The 23043-nt window shown below is 38.8% G+C and overlaps 1 protein-coding gene and 1 pseudogene across 3 annotated transcripts in view; both read right to left on the bottom strand.

Annotated features, from left to right (window-relative positions):
- Positions 1–1608: 1608 nt before the first annotated feature.
- LOC120567973 (GTPase IMAP family member 4-like) overlaps positions 1609–23043 on the bottom strand; it is a 25882-nt gene continuing 4447 nt past the window's right edge. Inside the window, exons 1-3 of one of the 3 annotated variants that reach the window (XM_039815114.1) lie at positions 11298–11945; positions 6064–6126; positions 1609–3976 (exon numbers count right to left, since the gene is read on the bottom strand). In XM_039815114.1, the coding sequence (XP_039671048.1) occupies positions 3027–3976; positions 6064–6126; positions 11298–11349 (1065 nt within the window). In that variant the 5' untranslated portion in view covers positions 11350–11945 and the 3' untranslated portion in view covers positions 1609–3026. Of the gene's footprint in view, positions 3977–6063; positions 6127–11297; positions 11946–23043 lie in introns of those variants that run through there. The other 2 variants (XM_039815115.1, XM_039815116.1) reach the window with 2 other exon arrangements.
- LOC120567960 lies at positions 16213–20355 on the bottom strand (annotated as a pseudogene).

A 23043-nucleotide genomic window follows, 5' to 3' on the forward strand; every position in this document is an offset into this window, starting at 1 on the left:
CAATGATCTCCACCAGCCTGGTACCAGAGCAGGATCAGGAGGGTGAAAACATGAGGACCTTTGTCATTTCCTGCGGGACAATGTTGCTTTCCACCATTCACAAGCAATAACAACATGGTTTGAAGACCACCCAAGACTGGTAAGTCTCTTCCTTCCACACTATTCATCTTTCCTCAACCCCATAGAGGAGTTCTTTTCTGCATGGAGGTGGAAGGTTTATGACCAGATGTCCCTCCTTGAAGCCATGGATGCTGGATGCAGGGATATCACAGGTCATGATTGCCAAGGGTGGACCCGACACGCCAAGTGGTTTTATCCCAGGTGCATCGCCTTGGATGATATCAGCTGTGATGTTGATGAAAACATGTGGCCTAACCCTGAAGATCGCAGGGATTAGATACAGTCATTTTGTGCTTTTTTGTTCCCCCTTTTTTATCTGGGCTTTTTGCTGGTTCTTTTTTTTTTACAGAATGCTCTTGTGTTTCATGGATATTTTGTTCACTGTAAGCATTACTGTAAAACTTGTTCTGTTCTATTACTGTATACTGTCTTTCTACTGTACTTCCTTTAGTAAACAGTAAGGAAAAAAAACCTAATTTGCTTTTTACTGAAATGTGTTTGAATGTGAACATTATTGTACATGTGGACACACAGTTCCCAACCAAGAACTTTAGTCTAACTGACTGCATGTACCTTGTGAAGTGAAAACAAGTGTTATTCTTTGACAGAATCATTTCATTTTGAGTCAGATTTCCAGTGTTTTGGTAAAGTCAGTGTGTGCAGAGAAACATGTGTTCTGTCTTGAAATGGAGAGTTAGTATATATTTAACAAAATGTGTTTTTGAGAAGAAAATTATCCATTTGGCCAGTTGTGTTTTGTAGGTGTCAGTCTGTGTTAAGAGTTTAGAAAAAGTATCCGAGGAATGGGTAAGCGCTTGTTAGCGATTGAAAAAAACTGTATATGTGAGTTTAAATTTGTGATCATAGTTGATTTCAAACCTTAACTTACAGCACCCCCATGTGGCTGATACATAGGTGAAAGAGTCTTGCATTCAAAAATGTTCTCAAGAAATGAAAAATCAAATGTAAAATGTCTATAGGTGACAGAATGACTCCTGTAAGTGTTATTATAATTTGATTATTGTTACTGATGCACCTGTGTGAGTAAATATACTCAGTTACATCTTGCCACTGCTAATAAATGTAAAAGAAAAATTTAAGATTATGTTTTGGGCATTTTAGGCCTTTATTTTTTATAGGACAGCTAAAGACATGAAAGGGGAGAGAAAGGGTGGGAGATAACATGCAGCAAAGGGCGAGAATTCGAAACCCTGACCTTAAACAAGTTTTAACACTAGATTTTAATACTTTACTTTGTCAGGACTTGAATTTGTCCCCAAAAGGTCAGCAAGTCCCCACATGAGAATCCTGATCTCCTCATTATTGTATCTCGTCGGTTCTGATGGGAAGGATGAATGAAATTGCAAAACTTTTTGAACCAGTTTATACAACTACAACATGAGCAACTCTGACAGTGGGTTGAAGTTTAGTTTTTACCTTGCCTAGTTGACTTGATATAGGGCCTTAAACAGAGGCATAGAAATTACACTCAGTTGACTGTTTATTAGGAACACCTGCCACAAACTAATACAGTCTAATACAGCAGTACTGCAATAAATCCTCCTTCATGAATGTTATAATTTTTAGGCAAGGGTAGGCCAAACAACAGAAGCACCTCTATAAATAATGCAGAATGAATCACAAAAAAACTGAGAATTTCAGAAAAGTTTTTCAATTCAAGCACTTTCCCCTTTAAGACTGTTGGGATTGGTTCATGTTATGACATACAATCCATCTATAAATGTTTGTTTAGATACAAGTTACAACCAACATTATGAATAAATTTTATTGACTTATTGGCATATTTGCTGGCCATTGTTGGGTTAAGGAGAGAAGATCAGTTTTGTTGCTGAGCTGAAGAAGTAAAGTCAGTCTGTCTGAAGAGAAACTTCATTATATAAAGACTTCATGTAAAAACACCACACCTATAAACACTGCTGACAACAAAGAGTCTTGATGTTTATTGTCAAACTGATTATACGAATATATGTATAAAATGCTAATGCTGGGAGGCTCCATTAAAGAAAAACAGTAAGTCAGTGAGGGACATATTAAAATATAATGAAATAAGTAAAGAAAAAAATCAAAGCTGCAATGAAAGGAAAACATAACAATGAGAAATATAGTCTCAATGTCTTGTGATATGATGGCATCACATTTTATAAATGTCTGATGTTTAAATATTACATTAGAATATTGTAAAAATATTTTTTACATACAAAATCCAAAATGGCAATGTGGAAGAATAAATGGAATAGAAATGTGAATTTTTGTATTCCGGTCTGCTTTGGTTTAATTAAATATATACTTAAACATTTTACCTTAAAAATAAAACTACACCTCAATGTGAGATTTAATAATTTGATTGTGTTATTGAGAGTTTAAATTAGCAATGACTTTAACATTTTTTGAATAGATTTTAAAGTAATTTCAAAACCCTCCTTATTTTAGTTTTTGGACATATTCTGTCCTTTAATTAATTTCTCACCAGCTGTATCGTTCAGACTTTACAGTTCTTCCAGGCCAGTGGAGGAGGCTACTGTACAAAGGTTGTTTCTCAAAGGAGTGCAGCTCGGTGGCATCCATTTACAGTTATTATTTCACAGTTACATAAAATGAAATAAAATGAATAAAGAAGTTTGTGTGTAAAAACCAGTTTTCTTTGTATGTTTCTACCTGGTTCTGTGTGACACATAAGTCACATTAAATGGAAGGAGACCTTCATGTCCTGTATTTAGTATCTTTAACCTCTGACTGATGTCAGTATGTCATTTATTATCAGATTTATTTCATGATCACCATAGAAACATGCTCTTTACAAGCTGTGGCACTTCTAAATATGTATCGATCACCTTGTACAATTATTAACCTGTGGAATTTAGTTGTGTTTATTTGAAATTGAAGCACTACACAGGAAAATCCAAAAGGGACTGTGGAGAGAACAGTTTGGTAAAGATGGAGAAAAGTTTGAAGATACGTTTTATCAGTTTAATTATTGGATTACTGTTCTCAGCTTCCTGTCTGGCCCGATTTCCCTGCTCTTCTCTATATTTGTTGCTCTCCTCCTCAAATTCTCTCTCACGAGCTGCAACTAACACTTTCATCCTCTCTCTGTCATCCTCTGCTTCCTTTATTTGTAGCTCATACTTTTCCTCTAGTTTCTTTTTCATTTCCTCTTCCTTTTTGCGCATTTGCTCTTCTTTCTCTTTAAGGATGCGTTGTTTCTCCTTTTCTATCGCCCTCTCTGCCTCCTGGAACATTTCAGTGGTGTAATGACTTCCTCCGTTCTTCTCTGTTATATATCTGATCTTGTCGAGCAGCTCCCTGACCTGAGAACGATCATTCATCTCATTATTAAAGACGTGGTACTGGCCGTTACATTTGTCCACAAGTTCCTGCAGCTCTTTGTTAGTCTTCAATAACTCCTCAATAGGTTTCCCTTTGAGCTGGTCACCATGGGTAAAGAGAACCATGCTGTATTTGTTTGCTTCCTCTCCAAAGATTTCCTGAATCTTCTGCACCGTCTTCTTTTCCTCCTCTGTGAATCTGCCCAGTTTGATAACAACCAGGAAGATGTGAGGTCCAGGAGAAGCATAAGAAATGCTCTGGGAAATATTGTTAATGGTTTCCTTTTCATCAGTGCTGGTGTCAAACAGACCCGGAGTGTCAATTACAGCAACCATTTGTCCATCCACTTCACCGATGGCCTTAACACAGTGTTTAGTCAAAGAGTCAAATGAAAACTCTGATTTAAAGTACTGTTTTCCCAGAATGGTGTTTCCTGTGGCGCTCTTCCCAACTCCGGTCTTCCCCACCATCACAATCCTGATCTCCTCATTATTGTATCTGGTCAGTTCTGATGGTAGAAAAACAAATTTCAAAACGTTTTGATATTCAACAGATTATACAACTTCAACATGGGCAACTCTGACCATGGACAGTTGAAGTACATTTTTTTACCTGATGGAGTCGACTACATAGAGCCTTGAAAAACTTCTAAGACTGTAAGTTGCCTAGGTAGACTATGTAACAGAAGCACCTACTTTCATAATGCAGACGAGACCATGAGGCCATTTGTTAGCAGCAGTTATGAGTTATATTTACATTTCTAATGAGCGTAATTATGAGGGGAGCAAAGAAGTAAGGGAATAAATATGCTGTGTTTCCCCCACGGACTATTGTGTGGCGGTCCGCCTCAATATCAACGCGGCGGACGCCTTGCGTTTCGTTATTCTTTTTTTTTTTTTAACGCTATTTAAAATACGTTCTTTTGCATTTCCTTTCCCTGCTCTCCTCCGTCTCTCTGTCACTTGATGTCTCGCTCACACACACACACACACACACACACACACACACACACACACACGCTCTGTCTCCATCATGGAGAGAAGCCGGTGTCGAAATTCACAAGTCCACGAAAAGGTTTGGTATCTATCTCACCTTTACACAATCTTACATTCATAATCACCCGACCCGATTCTTAGCAAACAAGCGATTAGCCCGCTTTAGAAAGTGAACTAGTCGCAAGTTTGCGGTAAAATGCAGTTGGGTTGTCGAGGTCAAAACACTATATGTAGCAGCTGTGAATCAAATAAACGTATTATAAATGTTATGTCATTTTTTACTCTTACACTGAATGTTTGCTGCTTAAATCCAGATGAGTATTGAAAAGTATTTTCCACGACTGAAAAAGGTACGTGCTGAGGATGAGGACCAGGCTGAACCGGAGGTATCGGTCTGAGACAGAGCTCAACAGTCCCACCAGTGGAATTAGTTATGTTATTCATTTGTTTTACAGTATTTTCAGGCTTCAACCAGTGAAAGACAGGGGAGAGAAAAAGATAGGTTCGTCAGGCATTGAAGTAGGAGATGAGGACAGCATCAAACCCCCTCCCACACCTCCATCAAGTGAAGTATCATCATTTTAACCCAAACCATTATCTTCTTCTAAACTTAAAGGTATAGTCAAGACTATTGGTCCTCCTAGTTGTCAATCATTCTGGTGATATGATGCGTAAGGCCGTGAAATGCGTACGTCCCTAGCTTTCAGGTGTATATGTGTTGTGAGCTTGAGCTACGGTTTCAGCCATTCATTGAAGCATTGAAGCTTTTGGGAGAATATTTCACACGCTGGCGTGCGCTAAAAGCTTCCCACTGATGCCTCAGTCGTGAAGTTTCTACTCGACAGGTAAAGTTTGGCGTGATATTTGGAGAAATCCATTTAAAATCACTGCTAGTGATAGTTGATGTAAGCTATGATTAGCGATGCTAGCCCTGGCACAAGTCACGCACCGCACAGACACGGTAAACATCTCAATTTGTGAAAAAGTGTAAATCTTCTTTCTGAAAGTAGCTTGTATGAGCCATGCCGACAGCAACTTGTAAACAGTGCACTCTGCGCCACGTTTAATAAGCGTTCCCTCGGGGCAAGGTAGAGTGTGGGCGTGTGCATTTTTTCAAAAGTACAGAGGGCGGTTCTTTTCTAAAATTCGGGAAAATCCTCCACAATACCTTTAACTAAGTAGTTGTGATGCCTGAAAATAACCAAGTAGTTTTCATTGCCTAAACATAACCAAGCTGCAACTATTTCACATTAAAGGCGTCGTTTAAAATCGTGACCTTTACATTCAAAACCCTAACCCTAGTCCGAGCAACATTCTCTAGTTTAGATATGAGGTCGTATTTCCACCATTGCTGCGAGCGAATTTATGAAACACTCCTGTGGGTCGTTTTCTGATGGTATGGATTATACACCCATATCGTCGGATGGTTTGGAGGACTTGTGCAGACAGAGTGAGTCAAAGAAATGTTCATGATTTAAGAAACATTCTCTTCAACTAAGAACTGTTGAAGTTGATTCATTACTTTGAGCTATAACATGCGATACATCTTTAAATAAAAATTCAGATACATGCTGCAACATTATGAATACAGTTGACTTACCATTTTCGGCATATTTGCAGACCATATTTGGGTTCTGGAGAGAAGAGCAGGTCTGCTGCTGAGCTGAAGAATTGAAATAAAGTCAGTTTTTCTGCAACAACACTTCCTGATATGAAGACATTAAATCATCTATAAAACAATGTTGTTAGAGTGAACTGAAAACTGTGTCTTTTAATTTTGCTATAGTGGGATGTTTCACAGGTTAGATTTGAATATATGTTTTTAATGTTTTTATGTATTTACTCAGGGCTTAATTTGAGCCGGAACATGTTGCGGCAACTCCGACGTTGGATCCGGAACCTTTTTTATTGGATCCGGCACCTCCCTTGTCACTATGAAAAATGAATCGCCTAAATGAAAATAATAAATTGTGTTTGTGTAGTGTTCAATGTTGTTATCTGTCTTATTAGTCTTTATTCCCCATTGAAGTTCCACAAAAATCTTGCATTTGCGTTTTCGATGCGTTTTTAGGGGAATTTTCACCCCCTCTGCGCTCCTGGACCTCCCACTTTACAAATTAACTACTGTATTTACTGTAATTGTATTAAAGTAAGGAATCTCTGACTGTGGGTACAGTACAGGCCAAAAGTTTGGACACACTTCCTCAAAGTAGCCACCCTTTGCTTTTTTTGATAACTCTGCAAACCCTTGGTGTTCTCTCAATGAGCTTCATGAGGTAGTCACCTGAAATGGTTTTACCTTCACAGGTGTGCTTTGTCAGGGTTAATTAGTGGAATTTATTCCCTTATTAATAAAAAAGCAAAGGGTGGCTACTTTGAAGAATCTAAAATATAAGACATGTTTTCAGTTACTTCACACTTTTTTGTTAAGTACATAATTCCATATGTGTTCATTCATAGTTTTGATGCCTTCAGTGAGAATCTACAATGTAAATAGTCATGAAAATAAAAAGGAAACGCATTGAATGAGAAGGTGTGTCCAAACTTTTGGCCTGTACTGTATGTGCATTTGCCATCTGTCATTCGAATATCTGGAACCGTTCGTCCGATCTACTTCACATTAAATAGGTGAAGTGCTTGGTACCCAGTGCAATGAATTTGGGTCAATTTGTAAACAGTATACGTTCATTATTAATATACTGTGAATAAAACAAAACTGAACCGACCCCCATGAGATCCTGGTTAAAGACAGCTGGGGTGTATTTAGAGGGCAGGTTGGTCAAGACAATATCTATGAGGGTGCCCTTGTTTACAGATTTGAGGTTGTATCTCGTAGGTTCATTTATAATTTGTGTGTTGTGGGATATGACTTTTGGTCTATATCGCCCAGCCCTATGATGTAAGTGAATTAGCCCAACAGCACGCAAAGACGTTTAATGAATGGAATGCCACGGCATGACAGTGCCTAGATAGCTGTTGTCAAAAATAAGATGAAAAGGCATACACCACAAAAAACGTGGTTGAAGATGCAGCAGCATACTCCTGCAAATGTTGTGGTAGCAGACATGAGCCCCGGCAGTGCCCTGTCTATGGAAAAAGATGCTCGAATTGCAATGGAAAAAATTATTTTGCAAGACAATGCATGTCAAAGGACAAGCCCAAGTCAGTGAGGCTAGTTGAAGAAACTGACCTAAGTGATACTTTCTTTGTCGGCATGGTGTCATGTGACAATATAAAAAATTATGCCATGGAGGAAAATGCTAGGCACTTAGAAAATGAAGATACATGGATTGTGTCATTGACAATTAATGGAGCTTTAGCGCTTTAGAGATTGACACAGGCGACAAGCAAACTTTGATCAGCATGACTGAAATTAAGGCCATGAAAGAAAAGCCTAAAATAATCAAGAAAATAGTACTACGAAAGACTACAACAGAAAAGACATAGAAAGCAAAGGTCAGTGCAGACTGGAAGTGACAGTAAAGGACAAAAGCTACAATGTACTGTTCTCTGTTGTATCTGAGGGCAGAGAGTCACTGCTCGGTGGTGTCTCCTCAGGTATAGATTCCTGAGAATGCCGTTTGGCATAATCTCAGCATCTGAAATATATCATCGAGCAATGGACAATATGATAGAGGGCCTAGAAAGGGTCCGTTGCCATGTCGATGATGTGGTAATCTGGGGCTCCACTCTACTAGAGCACAATGAAAGACTGACTAAAGTGCTCCAAAGGGTGCGTGAGAATGGACTAAATCGCGCGCCAAATGGAAACACCAATTTGGTGTGCAAGAAATAACATTCCTTGGAGATAAGTATTCTTCTCAAGGGATAGAGCCAGATGAAAGGAAAATAAAAGCCATTTTAGGCATGCCACGCCCCACTGACAAGAAAGGTGTGCTCAGAATAATGGGAATGATCAACTTTATTGGAAAGTTCATACCCAACCTATCAGTGAAAACATCAGCACTGAGAGAACTTCTCCATGACTCCAATGAGTTCAAGTGGACATCGAGAAATGAGCGAGAATGGAATGCTCTAAAGATCGCACTGACAAATGCACCCGTGCTGGCGTATTATGATCCCAACAAGAGACAGAAGATTTCAACAGATGTGTCGAAGGATGGACTCAGAGCTGATAGCTGGAAGCCAGTTGCTTACGTTTCTAGGTCCATGACTAAGACTGAAACAAGATACGCTCAGATTTAGAAGGAATGTCTTGGATTAGTTTATGGACTACAGATATTTCATTGCTATGTCTATGGGCTTCCTACATTCACATTTGAGACAGATCATCGTCTAGCCCCTAGATACCTGTGTCTCACGTTAAAGCAAAAGAGATTAGTGAAGAAACAGTCAAAGACAAGGAGCTACAAACAGTGATGGAAAACATTCACAGTGGCTGGCCCAAGGGGTCCTGTCCAAAGTATTATCACATTATATCAGAGCTAAGTGTGGCAAATGAACAGTTATTGAGAGACTGTAGAATTGTCATTCCACACAGCCTTAGGCCAGAAATACTTCTTAAGCTACACAAGGGACACCTTGGCAGTGAGAAGTGCAAAAGAAGAGCCAGGAACGCCGCGAATGGGCCCGGAATCAACAAGGAAATTGAAAACATGATAGGAAAATGTGTAACAAGTACCAGAGAAAAACAGGCAAGGGGCCTATGTTGGTCCAAGATCTTCCCACTGCTACTTATAGAAAGTTGGAACAGACTTGTTACACTGTAATGGCAAAGACTACCTGCTAGTGATAGAATACTATTCAAACTTTCCTGAAATTGCTCTGCTCACAAGTGCAACTTCCAACAGTGTCATTACTCATGTCAAGTCCATTTTGCCCTGCATGGGATAACGAAGACTCTAGTTATAGCTATAGCTAGCTATAGCCAAATACCTCGGAATCGATACTGCAACAATATTGTAGTGTTGACTATTTGTGCTTTCACAAAATATTTACACAATGATATTTTTGATAAATAATCATCAGTAATGTGGGTAAAGGACAGTCTGGTAAGTTCAGAAAATGACATCACTTTACTGTAATGCAGCCTTTAAAACCAGGAAAAGACAACACTTGCCATACTACTATATTACGATATCCAAAATCTAAGACGATATCTAGTCTCATATCACGATGTCGATATATTATCGATATATTGCCCAGCTTTAGCAGAGACACAGACAAAACTGGAGGATATGAAATGGAAACAAAAACAGTGTTATGACAAGTCAACCAAAACCCTCAGACCACTTGCCAAAGATTATGTGATGCGTGGAACCAAAAAGCTACTGTTCTCCAGGAGGTCGGACCGAGATCAGATGAAGTAAGGCCTGAGGAGGGTCACGTGCTCAGAAAGAACCGTTGCAACCTTCTCAGAACCAGAGACTTTCAGAGAAACAGAATGTGAAGATGAGATGGAAATGCTTCTGTGTCACATGCAGAAACAGTGCCAGACCTGAAATCAGAAGGACGTGTGCATGTGGACAAAAGTGATGGCCACTCAGGGTAGGGCTGGGCGATATGTAGAAAATCAAATATCACGATATATTTTTGATCAAATACCTCGATATCGATACCGCTACAATATTGTAGTGTTGACTATTGGTGCTTTCACAAAATATTTACACAATGAGATTTTTGATAAATAATCATCAGTAATGAGGATATAATGACTAAGTGGGTATAGGACAGTCTGGTAAGTTCAGAAAATGACATCACTTTACTGTACTGCAGCCTTTAAAACCAGGAAAAGACAACACTTATGCCATATTACAATATTACGATATCCAAAATCTAAGACGATATCTAGTCACATATCACGATGTCGATATAATAACAATATATTGCCCAGCTCTAACTCAAGGTCACCTTGGAGATCGAGGAGCGTCAAGTCAAAAGACCAGTCAGACTTGATCTGTGAATCTATGGACTGAATATGTGATGTTCTCATTTTGTGCGTTTTAAAAAAAATTACAAAAATGGAAAGTGAGATGTATAATTGGTGATCTTTGAAGTTCATTTTGTTTAAAATGAGCATTTGGTATTAGAAAGATTTCTAATATATATATATATATATATATATATATATATGTGTGTGTGTGTGTTAATATATATATATGTTAAGGCATGTTTTGTTCACAACTTCAAAGAAAGGGGAATGTGTTGTTATGCAATGAATAATCTGTAATACCTAATGTGACCAGCAGAGGGAACTAGCTAGTTATATGACCATGGTGTATGTTGGTGATAAGACAGACGAAGAAGAGTGGCCACAGGCTAGGTTTTTGTGATAATGTTTGGTGTACGTTAAAGTTTGAGCACAAGCTCATTGTGGATTAAAAACTAAGTCTCATCTTTAAGACTCAAACGACACAAGAAATAGACAAAAATAAGTAAATCCAGTGATACAGCGAACGAAGTCCGGAGTAAACGTTATCTTTCTGAGGACAAGGAAGTAGTTGCTAGCAGAAGCTAGTTAGCTAGCTAGCCATCTGGTGGTCGGAGGTGCGGGGAAATGTTACACAAAGTCACAAAAATAGTAAATCCGTTCCTCACAGTACAACAGACGTTGTGGTAAGGCATGTGCAGCAATATACCGGATTGGAAGTTTGCACAAAACTGGATACCGGGTTTGACAAAAGACAATATTCACAAATATTTACACAGGACAAAGAGAAGAAACGTCTGCACCGTTACGCCATGTTGATTGGCTCATTTTAGATGAAAAGTGTAGACTGCTGAAGACATATGCCTACATATACATGCCCCAACGTCACCTGTGTCATCAATAGATGATGATTATACATAGCATACAGTTGGATATTAACTTACCATATTTGATGAATAGGCTGAATAGGATAAGTAGGCTGAATAGTCTTCCCATGTTTGGATTGTAGAGAGCAGATGTGCTGGTCAGTACAGAAAGAAGGCTGAGAGTCTTTACTTCTTGTTTGTTTTTTGGCAGATTACTATTGTTATAGTATGCCGCCACCAACTGTACAGGGGCCTATACCATGAAGCTGGTTTAGGTGGCTAGCCAGCTATGTTTCAGTTTAGTTTCCACCAACCCTGGGTTTTAGGTACTATGAAAGTAGCTCGGCTTTAATCGGTGTTCGTTGCCATGGTATCTTACGCTGCACGGCTAACCTGCTCCGGGGCAGGTTATGTTCTGGATTTGAGATCTCAGTCTGAAGTTTGACCAATCAGCGGTGAGCAAAGAAACATATAGGTGACGTAATTAATTCCCAGCTGCTGTTCTCTGTTGCAATCATTGCAATGGCTTCACCTTTTGCTGCAAAGAAGTGTTTGTGATAAAATATTCACAAAAATAATAAAAGGTTGTGATAAATACTCACCACTTTGAATTATATTTTTATATTTTGTCTTGATCTGCTGCCAAGAACGTTTGGAGTTGGGGTTGCATCTAAAAATCAATTAATATTAATCTTTCTTAGGATGTCAAAGCTAATACATTCACATTTTACAAACATACATATATATATATATATATATATATACATATATATATATATATATATATATATATATATATATATATATATATACATACACACATTTTCATTTTATTTAATACATTTTTAATATGATTAGCCTATATTCATAATTTCACATTAATGGCCTATAGAATGTATTTCTTTAACTTCCGCATTAACGCAATCAGCAATCTTCCTCCAAGATTGTTCTCTTGCTTTGGCAGCAGAGACGGTATTACTGCGTGCTTGAAAAACATTTTTATATTCTAAAATAATTTCTTGCTCCTTCGCAGAAAAATATATTGCTCTCGCTCTATCCATATTGAACGTGATTGGTTGTTCGGTGCCGACGCCACTCTTTTATGTGCACGCCGCGGGAGTAATCAGAGTTTAAGGATCAAAGCCTGAGTTAACAGAGAAAGTTGATAAGCTGCGTCATGGTACCAATAAAGCCTGATTGCATCGGTTTGGTTTTGTCAACTCTAAACCAATCCTGCAACCCTGAGTTTGTTCAACTACCATCATGGTACAGGCCCCAGGAGTGTGTAATACTTAAAAAATAAACCCTTATAATTCTTTTCATTATACCAGTATTATTAAGAAAAATAAATAAAGCTCTATTAAGACCCTTGTTATAGCCCTACCCTTTTCTTCAACTGTGTCATGTATTGATTTCTCTCCTTCCATTTCCTGCCAGTTTAGGCTGAGAGTCTCTCTGCGACAATGCTTCTTATATGAAAACTTCATACAGCAAACCACACCCATAAACCCCCAAAAACATGAGGTGTTTATGTGCTTAGTTTACAGGCTGCTTTATACATTGATCATAAATTGACAGCAAAGTTTGTCATTTAGCCCCTTTTTCCTAGCCCAAAGTTATAGTATACTATAATTGTACTTATGTACAATGCGAATTTTAAACAAACTTTATTGAAAACAGTGTACATTTCACTTAAGGTATAGGTCTACACAGTCTAAACATCGATATGCACTACTGCATTTTCATTGTTCCATTGTTGTTTTTCTGTGCTGTAATAGTAAGACGAATGATCTATCTACTCAGCAGCAAAAGCTGACACACACACAGTTATAGACTACCTGGTGAACGTAGTGGAACATTTATATAGAGAGTTTCATGTGGTTTTCATTTTAATGCTTTATGTAGAAATGCCATTCTTTTGATATAGCCAAACAGTCAGTTTCAGTCTTGCCTTTGACCACATATATAATTTCCTAATGTTGCCAAATGCATGTTTTGCAAAAATGCAAAACATTTAGATATTATATGTGAGTTTAAATTTGTGATTATAGTTGATTTTAAACCTTAAATTACAGCACCCCCATGTGGCTGATAAACAGGTGAAAGAAGACAGAGTCTTGCATTCATACTTTTACTCAAGAAAAGAAAAATCCAATGTAAAAATGTTTATAGGTGACAGAATTTGTGAAAGTGTTACATTGTAATTTGATTATTATTACTGATGCACCTGTGTGAGTAAATATACTCAGTTACATCTTGCCACTGCTAATAAATGCAAAACAAAAATAAAATGGACAGGACAGCTGAAGACATGAAAGGGGAGAGAGAGGGGAATGACATGCAGCAAAGGGCGAAGTCGAAGCGGCTGCGCTGAGGGGTAAACCTCTATATATGGGCACCTGGGTAGCTCACCTGGCAGAAGCGCGTTCCCATATATAGGGGTTTACTCCTTGATGCAGCGTTTTTTTGTAATTTTTTAAGAAATTTAGTTCACATTGCCAGAGAAAAAATGCACACCGCATACAAAATGTATTCCCTAGGACCTATACTAATACTAGACCTATTCTAACGTGTGCCTAGCCCTAACCCTGACCTTAAATCAAGTCCTAACACTATATTTTAATAATTTACTTTTGGGGACTTTAAATTGTCCCCAAAGGGTTGCGAGTCCCTACATGTGACTGTGTAAATGTGTGTCCCCACAACAGCAGCAATACATGTTCACAAACACCTTTATGAGGTCAAGAAAATGAAACTGCAGATTGCCCTGCAATATTTTTATTGACATTCTTGAGTTTAATTACATAAAAGTACATTTGTAAATGCATTTTGGTTCTGACCAACCAACATGTTTTTGAACTAAATTGAAAGGATTATCAATTTATTTAGTGAAGCATGAACCTTCCTAAACACTTGTTTTAAACAGTTATCACATCTGAGCTTGAAATTAACTGCATCTACTATAAAGTCCTCTTAGGCACTGATAAACAAATATTTCTATTGTCATCTTTAGTTATGCTAATACAAGGCATTAAATGATTAATTCAAGATAATACATTATACATTACTGTGTGTCTTTATTATAAAAAACATGTATTTTAATGTACAAGGCATGTAAATGTTCAATCATTCTGTGAATCCCACGACTGATACTTGACACAGCAGACTGCCCTCCGAAGGTGCATTGTGAAATAATTATTAAGGTGCAAATGGAAATATGCCACATCATAACATTTTACTTTCAGTGCACTGAAACTAAATTTTACATCATTTTGAGTCAAATTTCCGATCATCCAATGACAATGCAGCATATTCTTATTCCCAGGGAGTCAATATACTGACGCTTTGTCTGGGTTCTCCACGATTGATACTTTAGCCCTGCATGAAACAGGCTTTAAACCGCAAACCCATATGAGGGCTGTATTAGACGCTAAGTGCAAGTGGCACAGAAGTAAGAGTGACAAAGCCTGCTTAAGAAGGGGGTCAGGGTGGTGGTTGTGCCAATCAGCACAGGACTTTCACCCACAAGACTGCGGTTTGTGTCCCGTTCTTTTCCTGCAGCGTCACTTAAGCGTACATATGACAAAATGTCAGTATGTGACGTGTTGGGATGAGAATGTGTTGCAGCTGAGGAGCAGAGGTCTTCATGGGTTTACTTGTTTCTTACTAGCCGAGACTTGACCAGGGACTTAAGGCGAGCCTAGTCCTAATTATATATAGTCTAACCGCATTTGTGGTAGTGACGCTTTTTCTGTTGCTGTAGGTCTTGTCTATTTCCGTTGCACTTTTCTTCAAACTTTTGCCCCAAATCGGTCAACATTTGCTTAATATAGCTTTAAATGGGAAATTTATCAGCTGACTAAGTGATGAAGCCAGAAAAATAGACACAAATGAGATGGTCCTAAGGCTGGAACTCCATTTTCCACAATGAGTTTTGTTCAGTGGCTTTGTAGGAATGTAACTCCCAAGGCCAGCATCTGACTTTGTTAGGAGATGTTTTTTTCTCTATCCCAAAAAAAATAACATCCACTGAATGTTGATTGAACCTCTCAGCTGAAAGACGAACCTGTCAGCAAAATATGAGTCTGGTAAGTGTTTTGGATTTGGTTTTTGCCCAAGCACTGAAAGTAAAATGTTTAGATGTTTAAATATATTTATGTCTCAAATTGACATTTCCATGCATAGTATTGAGAGACCTGCTGCATGTTGTTATAAAATAAAAGCCCATTGACTACATAAATGATTTATGAAAAAGTACATATAAAATTAAAAAAGGAAATAAAAAAAAATAGAAAGGTTTCCTATTTTTGAATCCTCATAGTCAACTATCCAACCAGTAGTAGTATTTTGAGTATTAAAGGTGTTTTGATTGCCTATTGATTGTCATTTGATTTTATGCCTGTGGAATTCTGGGTAATGTAGTTGGATTAATCAATTCAGCATCAAAGTGAGTGTTAAGGGTGTTGTGAGCTGACATTTTGGCAAATCAAATCAAATGTCATGAAGTGATACAAGATGCTTTGAAAAGACATATGAAACTGCTGCAATTAATTACAACTAAAGAGGCCCTAAACCATCAACATTGTTATGCCGGGATCAGAATATACAATATGTTTGTATTTCATAACGGTCATGGACCATTATGGACCAGTAGGTTAATCAAATTTGCTCTGAGCTGACTTCTGGGCAATAAGGGCAAAAACTGTAGGGGCGCACAAGTAACCAAATAAATGTTAAAAAATAAATAAATATGCAGAGACACATGCAGATTGCACAAGCCCCCTACATGTTTTTTTGGTGAAAACTGTTCACAAGTGTTTCATTCTGCTCACATCAACTTGATGGCACATGTTGTAGGTGTTGTCAAACTCGGTAAAAGAAGGAATGACACAGCCTCTTTTGGGTCGGGATGTTGGGAGGCGTCTCAGTTTTTCACTATCACATACTACACAGGATAAAACAAGACACCCAACACCCCATTTCGTAGCCCGCGTCTGTTGGGCCAGGGCCATTATGGGGCCGATATCGTGTAGTCTGATCACGGCATTAATCTAGGATGATTCTGATTAAAGTAACATGACTTTCACCTTTGACAAACTGACCAGTTTTAAAATGTTGATGATAGCTCTACAGGATAAAGATAAATGGAAACATTGCTTTCTCACTATCCCCAACAGTCCTTTGTAACCAGAACACTCCCATCTCCCGTCCACACGTCCTCTGTAAGTCGTCCTCCCCCGCGGATCGTACCTTTCATCAATCAGTGGCGTCTCAGGAGTTTGGCAAAGAAACCAGAAGAGGCCGGCTGGTCACTCTCTTCCTCCTCTTTGGCCTGGGCCTTCTCCTCTCCCAGCCCCAGGTCCCCCTCAGTTGCTCCAGCTCCGACTGGTCCAGCAGCTCAAAGTCCTCCCACCTCGCTGTCCGACTCCCTCGGCCAGCTCCAGCAACCCTGGTGGTATCTGGGAGTCTTGACCGCGTGGTGTTGGAGCTCAGCTGTGAAGCCGACCGCTGCTTCTATTCTCTCCTGCATGGCAGCTGTGACTCCGGCGGCAATGAAGTCGCCCGCCATCTGGTTGACTAATTCAAGGGGCTTTGTCGGTGGTTTTGGTCTGCGTGAGCAGAGGGTGTATGCTTGGATTTGATTGGCAGCTGAGGTGAAGGCGAGGGGAAGGCCGAGGCTGAAGTCATCGTCATGCACGCCATTGGTCGTTGTGCCATTGTCAACTGAGGGGAATTCTGGAAGGCCTCCAATGAACGCTTCTTCTCTGTCAAAGTCTGTGAGGTAAAAGAAAGATTGTTTAAAAGCTATGGTAATAATAATTTGATGAGCAGTGGCAAAGCAAAACAATATCAAACAAATATTATCAGAATCCAAGCACAAAATATACCCTCTGGGTTCTCAGTCTGGGGTGTGTGTCCTTCTGACAGGTTAAAGTACCGTTGTCCGTCCCGCGTCACGTCAGACACCTCTGTGTCTGATACAGACATTTCCCTTACACACTGTGGAGTCAAGCTGTAGGAGGAAACATAAGTGAAGACTTAGATATCAGAACCCAAACAGAACTGATCTGGTGGCAGAAATAATCAAACTGGATGAAGATAACATATAATAGAGCTGCCTTGTGTAATCTGTTGTGTGTACTATAGTTGATTGGTACTTGAAGGCCAAAGGATACAGAAAGAGTGCACAGGGAGTGGCCTTTGTGCACAGGCTGACAACATCATATCAACATCAAAACATCATTCTGGATCATTTCTTCAGAGTTGTATGTATTTTTGTACGGTTAAATCCCTCCTACAGTGGCTGCCCTCTGCAGGATCGCAAAATCTGATTCTCACTACGTGCTATGCATACATGTATGTGACAATACATAATACTGTAAAATTTGGATATGTGGATGATGGTAAATGATTACCGCAAAATCTTTCCTGTCACTTTTCATTACATCAACAAAATAAAAGGTGGCAGGTCGGGGTCTCAGTACCTATATTAATGGTTCAGGTCCACATCGCTATTCTTAACCGATAGTCCTGCTATAGATTGATTACTCATCCCTCTGTATTACATCCACTTTATTTATAAAATGATGATTTATAGGATCCAATGTTGAGACTTTACAAGGCAGCGTACTGATGAAATATAATCTGTAACCAGGTGTTTGGCTTGAAGAGCAAAATCTTTTGGGAATTCACTTTAGCACAGGTCTCGATGCTGATGTGGATCATGTGTATTGAATTTCAATTAGCTTTAACTAGAACCAGTCAGTCAACAGAGGCATCATTAGATTGAGATGAGATAATTAGCCAACCTTGGGAAACATGGAAGAGAGGTCCGACTCGATGCCTTCTTTCTCAGTCTGAGCCTGCATCATTTTCTTCTCTGAAAGGAAGAAAACAAGGATGTCGCTGATTTAATTTTCTACTACAATATTGAATATAAAAAATATATAAAATAAGTAAAGGAGAAGCTTGTGAGGGCATGATTAAAACAAAATAATTTCCACTTCATAAAAGGGTTTCCATCTGCTGACGAATTAATTTTTTTAAGCCCTGCAAATTAGCAGGTCATCAAAAAAATTGTTGAAACTGTAGGACAAAACTTTTTTTAAATATTGACATTTCATAATTACCATGTTTCTCTTTGATTTTCCAAGGAACTCCCCGATGCCAAAGTCCAGCTTCTGCAGAACTGGCTTTAGCCACAAACCGACCTCGTGAAATGAGATCAGAGGCCACAGGAAAATGCCCAGCACTGCACAGAGAGAGAAGAAACAAGGGTTTTTGCTTCCATAAATTCCGTGAACATACCAGCCATAAAAAAGAAATTTAAAGTAAAAACTTTATTTGCAGAAACAAGTTTTCTCATCATGTTGGGATACAGTATTTGATGCTTTTCATCACTATATATTTTACTTATAGGCTCAGAAGGACAGAACAACTGGAACCGGCCACATAATGCATTGCTTTGATATCTCACATCTTTGTTGTGCTGATGACTCACAGCTATATCTCTCATTTAACGGTCACAACTCCATGAAGCTGGACACTATACTATGGTAGTACTAAGTTATTTCGGTGGGAAAAAGCATTGCGTTTGGGAGGCTAAAGTCTATCCACCCTTTTATGTACTAAGAGAAATGTTCTGAATATCAGTGAATGTGTTTTCTTCCACGCAGAGTTCAACTAAACTAAGAGTGTAAGTCTTTAGCATGATAGAAATTGTATCATCATGTGCAAAACTTTGGTTTACTCACCTAGAATATATGAGATAACAATCCCTGGAATGTAGCGTCCTAAGACAGCAAAAAGGTGCAGAAACTGCAAACCAGCAGGCAAAACTAGAAGAAGAAAGCAAACACACACAATGTTTTTTCAACTGTCATGTAGTCACAGTATATAGTAAGTATCAGTTACTTTCCTAGGAAAGGTTCAACATTTTGGAAAACATTTTTAAAATCTTGACACCCAAAACCACAAATTGTCATATTAACATTTCTGTTTGTGTACAAATTAAACAAACAAGATACATTTTTTGAACTTTGGAGAAAGCCAGGCTCACTGTTTTCCCCAGCTTGCAGTCTTTACACTAAGCTAATCCCCTCCTGGCTCCATACACACATTAACACACAGAGAAGAGGTCCTAAAATGTTGAACTAATCCTTTAAAATGCAGAGTTGTGAATCACATGGACACCATGGTCATGGAATAATTGCTTCATAACAATTTCATCATGTTGTATGACCAGTTGTTTTATTATCTGATAAGCTGATGCATATGGTCAAATGTGAATATTGTATTTTAAGAATTTATTCAGCACACATTATTTGACCTTTTCCAACAAGCATTGGTTGCAGACTCACAATCTGTTGAAACTGGGTACACAAACTGTTCAACTATCTATTATGATTATGAACTGAAACAAGATTCAGCAACTGCATGGAATAAATAATTTCTTAAACAGAAACAGCTTTTATTCCACTTTAGAAGAAATAATAGGTCAACATTTCTAACTATGGAAAGATACATAGTGGGATTCACTGCTGTGGCTTGTTTCCACCAAACCTGCTCTGCCATGTAAACTCCTGAAAGCCTAGACACAACATGCTCTACTGAGTGAAACCCAGTAAAGAGAGTTCAGGTTATTCTGGGAGTCATCAGCCGACTCTGCCTCACCTTGCCAGGGTTTTGCTGTTTGAAAGCCGATGTCTCCTGGATAAGAGAGGTTGAGGAGTCAGCTGAGCTGAGGTCCAGTCCCAGATGGAGCTGTCCTGGCCTGAGTCAATGATCTCCCAGCTACAAGAGAAGTGAGGACAGAAGCAATGTTGTCAATTTTATGTAATTCCCGTTGTTGGTGTATTCTGCCACTACACAGGTGGAAAGTTGTCCTGACTGGCTTTGTTTAATAATGAAGAAAAACTTGCTCTAACCTTATTCAAGTAGTTTTATCACTAAACTTGAAACAATGTGCTGCTGGTCTGGCTTTGTTTGACCAGTAAGGGCACTGGAATCACTCTTAAAAGTTAGTTTGGGGAAATATATCTTGAAACTTTGTACAGCACTTTCTGCTGGCATTGTCTTTAAATGTGCTTTACAGATAAAGTTATTTGACTTGTTGGTACGTGTAGATGGTCAGCATGTCGTTACTGATATGCAATGACTCTACATTAAAAATAGTATCAACATTTGACCCTAACCAAGAAAGGGGATTGAAGAGGTTTATTTGAAGGCTTAGAATTCTACTGGTTGAGGGTCATTGATGAAATTTAGTCCAAGAAAATAACCAGTCCAATGCAAATGTCATAGTCTAAATTAAGAAGCCTCAATACAACTGGCTAGATGACTAAACAGACATGTGGCAGATGGGAATAGAAATGTAAAAGTGCTTTCCATGCTGTGGTACTGTTGGGGAATTCTAGGCCATCTGGTAAGGTATAAGAACTTTACCCTCCCACATCGAGGGTTCCCACAAAGCATCTCCCTGTTTAAGCTCTACTATCAGCCCCTCATCCCTCACCTTCACATAAAACAGCTATAAAAGGCACATATGTATGGCTCATCTGTAGGTCATGTGCGATAAATAGATAAAGGGGTGTAGGGGGCAGCCAAAGAGTCCTGCTTCAGCTTTTGTTTCACTGGCTTCACTAGCAATGAGTTTTGCCATTGCTGGTTTCCTAAAAAGGTAAAGGTATGTTCTACTATGCTGAAGCCGTCCAAAGACAAAACAGATATACATTGTTAGCATTCAAGAACAACATATTACTTTGTTTTTAAGCATACCAATGGCTGAAGTCAGGGAATTTCCCTGTGGTTCAGATCAAATTATTCAAACATTGTACTTTAACCAGGGGCAAGGTCAGCAAGCTTTTATCAGATTAAATGACAATATACTAATTTAAATCCAACAGGGGGATGGAAGCATGTCATGTAAGCGAAAGCTGTCCTGGAGCAGCTGGTGTGAAATCTCCAATGCAGATCTAGTTACCATAACAGCTAAGCAGTTAATACAGCTGTGTGGGGTTGCTGTACTAGTTGGAAAATATGTGACCGTGGTCTTAGAGGGATATTCATTTCTATAAGAGCGGTACTTCTACGTTCCAAGAGTTGTCCACTATTTGCGACCTTAGGCCTTGCATACCAATCATCTTTCATTTAATAAATTGTTCAACATATCTAGTTGATGGAGTGTGGTCCTTGCAGGTGAAAACCACAGATGTCAATCTCAGTCAAGTCAATCAATCACCAAAGTGATTAGGTACATCCTCTAGGAACCTTAATGTTCGGTTGCATTATTTTGTGCCAATTAGATTAATAGATGTTGAGTTATTTCACTGGATAAGTAAACATTTTAACCTACTAAGTGGCAATAGATGAAGAGTCAGAAGATCACCAAAGTCATTTACAATTCATACTCTGAGGACAATGAATGTGGTTTACACCAAATTTTTGGGGCATCAATAGTTGTTGAGATATTTGTCCAATATTTGATATTTGGCTCAAGCTGGACAAACATATAGGGCTGACAAATTCTGCATAAATGCTTTATCCCTAAAAGCCACACTGTAGTAACATTTTTTTATTTCAACTCAAAACACTGGCTACTAGCTTCAACCCGAAAAACACTTGTATAGTTTGTAATGGTTTGACAACCCTACATCAGTTTAACCATATTGGTTGCTAAAGGAGACAAACTAAACCCACAAGTCCCTTCCATTTTTTTCTTGAACCTATTACCCTTTCTGACCCTTTAATCCCATCAAGACCTCCCTTCCCCAATCATGTATTTGCTAGGTTGCAAGGAACAAGCCGAGAGGAGCCACAAGAGCTGACAACTCAAACACTCAGGCTTGTCTCCAGATAGCTCAGATTATCCGTCTCGACTTTCAAGGCTGCATCAGGAGGCTGATTTCCAGGGTTGATTGGGTTAACTGTGACACTGATTCTTGGAGAAGTGTCAGTAAGGTTTCCACCCCACCACAGATCGTGGAGAGTGGAAGTAAGTAAGTAAGATTTTTATGTACACCTTTTGAAAACAAAGTTACAAAGTGCTACACGGATACAAATGCAGAAAATAAGAACACACATATTACAGTTATAAGCAACAAGGACACTACAAATGTCAGAGGGAGACAAATAAATTACAGCCTCTCATACAGGGAGGAACATGGTAGAGATAGGTTTGAGGAAGATTTTTTATTTTTTATTTATTTGGGGGTAGAAGGGGAGTGAGAAGTTTCAGGGGGATGGGACCCTACTTGGTAGGGGGTACATCACCCTTGGTTTGTATATAGGAGTGGGTATGGTAAGATGATTGGAGTGGCCTAGAGCCATGCGTTGAAACCAAAAAATATTAATTTGTTTTCTAAAAGGAGAACCTAGGACACATGATTAACAGCAAGAAGACACACATCCTTTTTAACCAATTTGGTTCTCTATGTTGGGTGGATTTGGATTGCCATCTGTCATATGTATGCATACTGTTCTTGGAGAATTGTCAAATTGAACGTTACAACTTACTGAAGGTTTTAATCCAGGCATTTGCACAATTTGAGAAGAGAGTGTATCCCTAAAAATACATATATGGTGTACAAAGACATTTTTCAGTCTTGTGTGCACATGCTGTCTGGGAATCCCACAAAACACTTTGGATACTGAGAAGCTAGATATATCACGTTTCCTTGCCAGATCATTACAGACCACCACCTCCATCACCCACTGGTTTGTCAATCAATCAGTAAGGGGAGTCGATGTTTCACGGTGGTCACAGAAGACTTCAGGCCGATCCTCAACAGGAAAATGTCACAACTAGCAATACGTAGCTTGCGGG

This window comes from Perca fluviatilis, chromosome 11 (assembly GCF_010015445.1).
Source record: "Perca fluviatilis chromosome 11, GENO_Pfluv_1.0, whole genome shotgun sequence".
Taxonomy (NCBI): domain Eukaryota; kingdom Metazoa; phylum Chordata; class Actinopteri; order Perciformes; family Percidae; genus Perca; species Perca fluviatilis.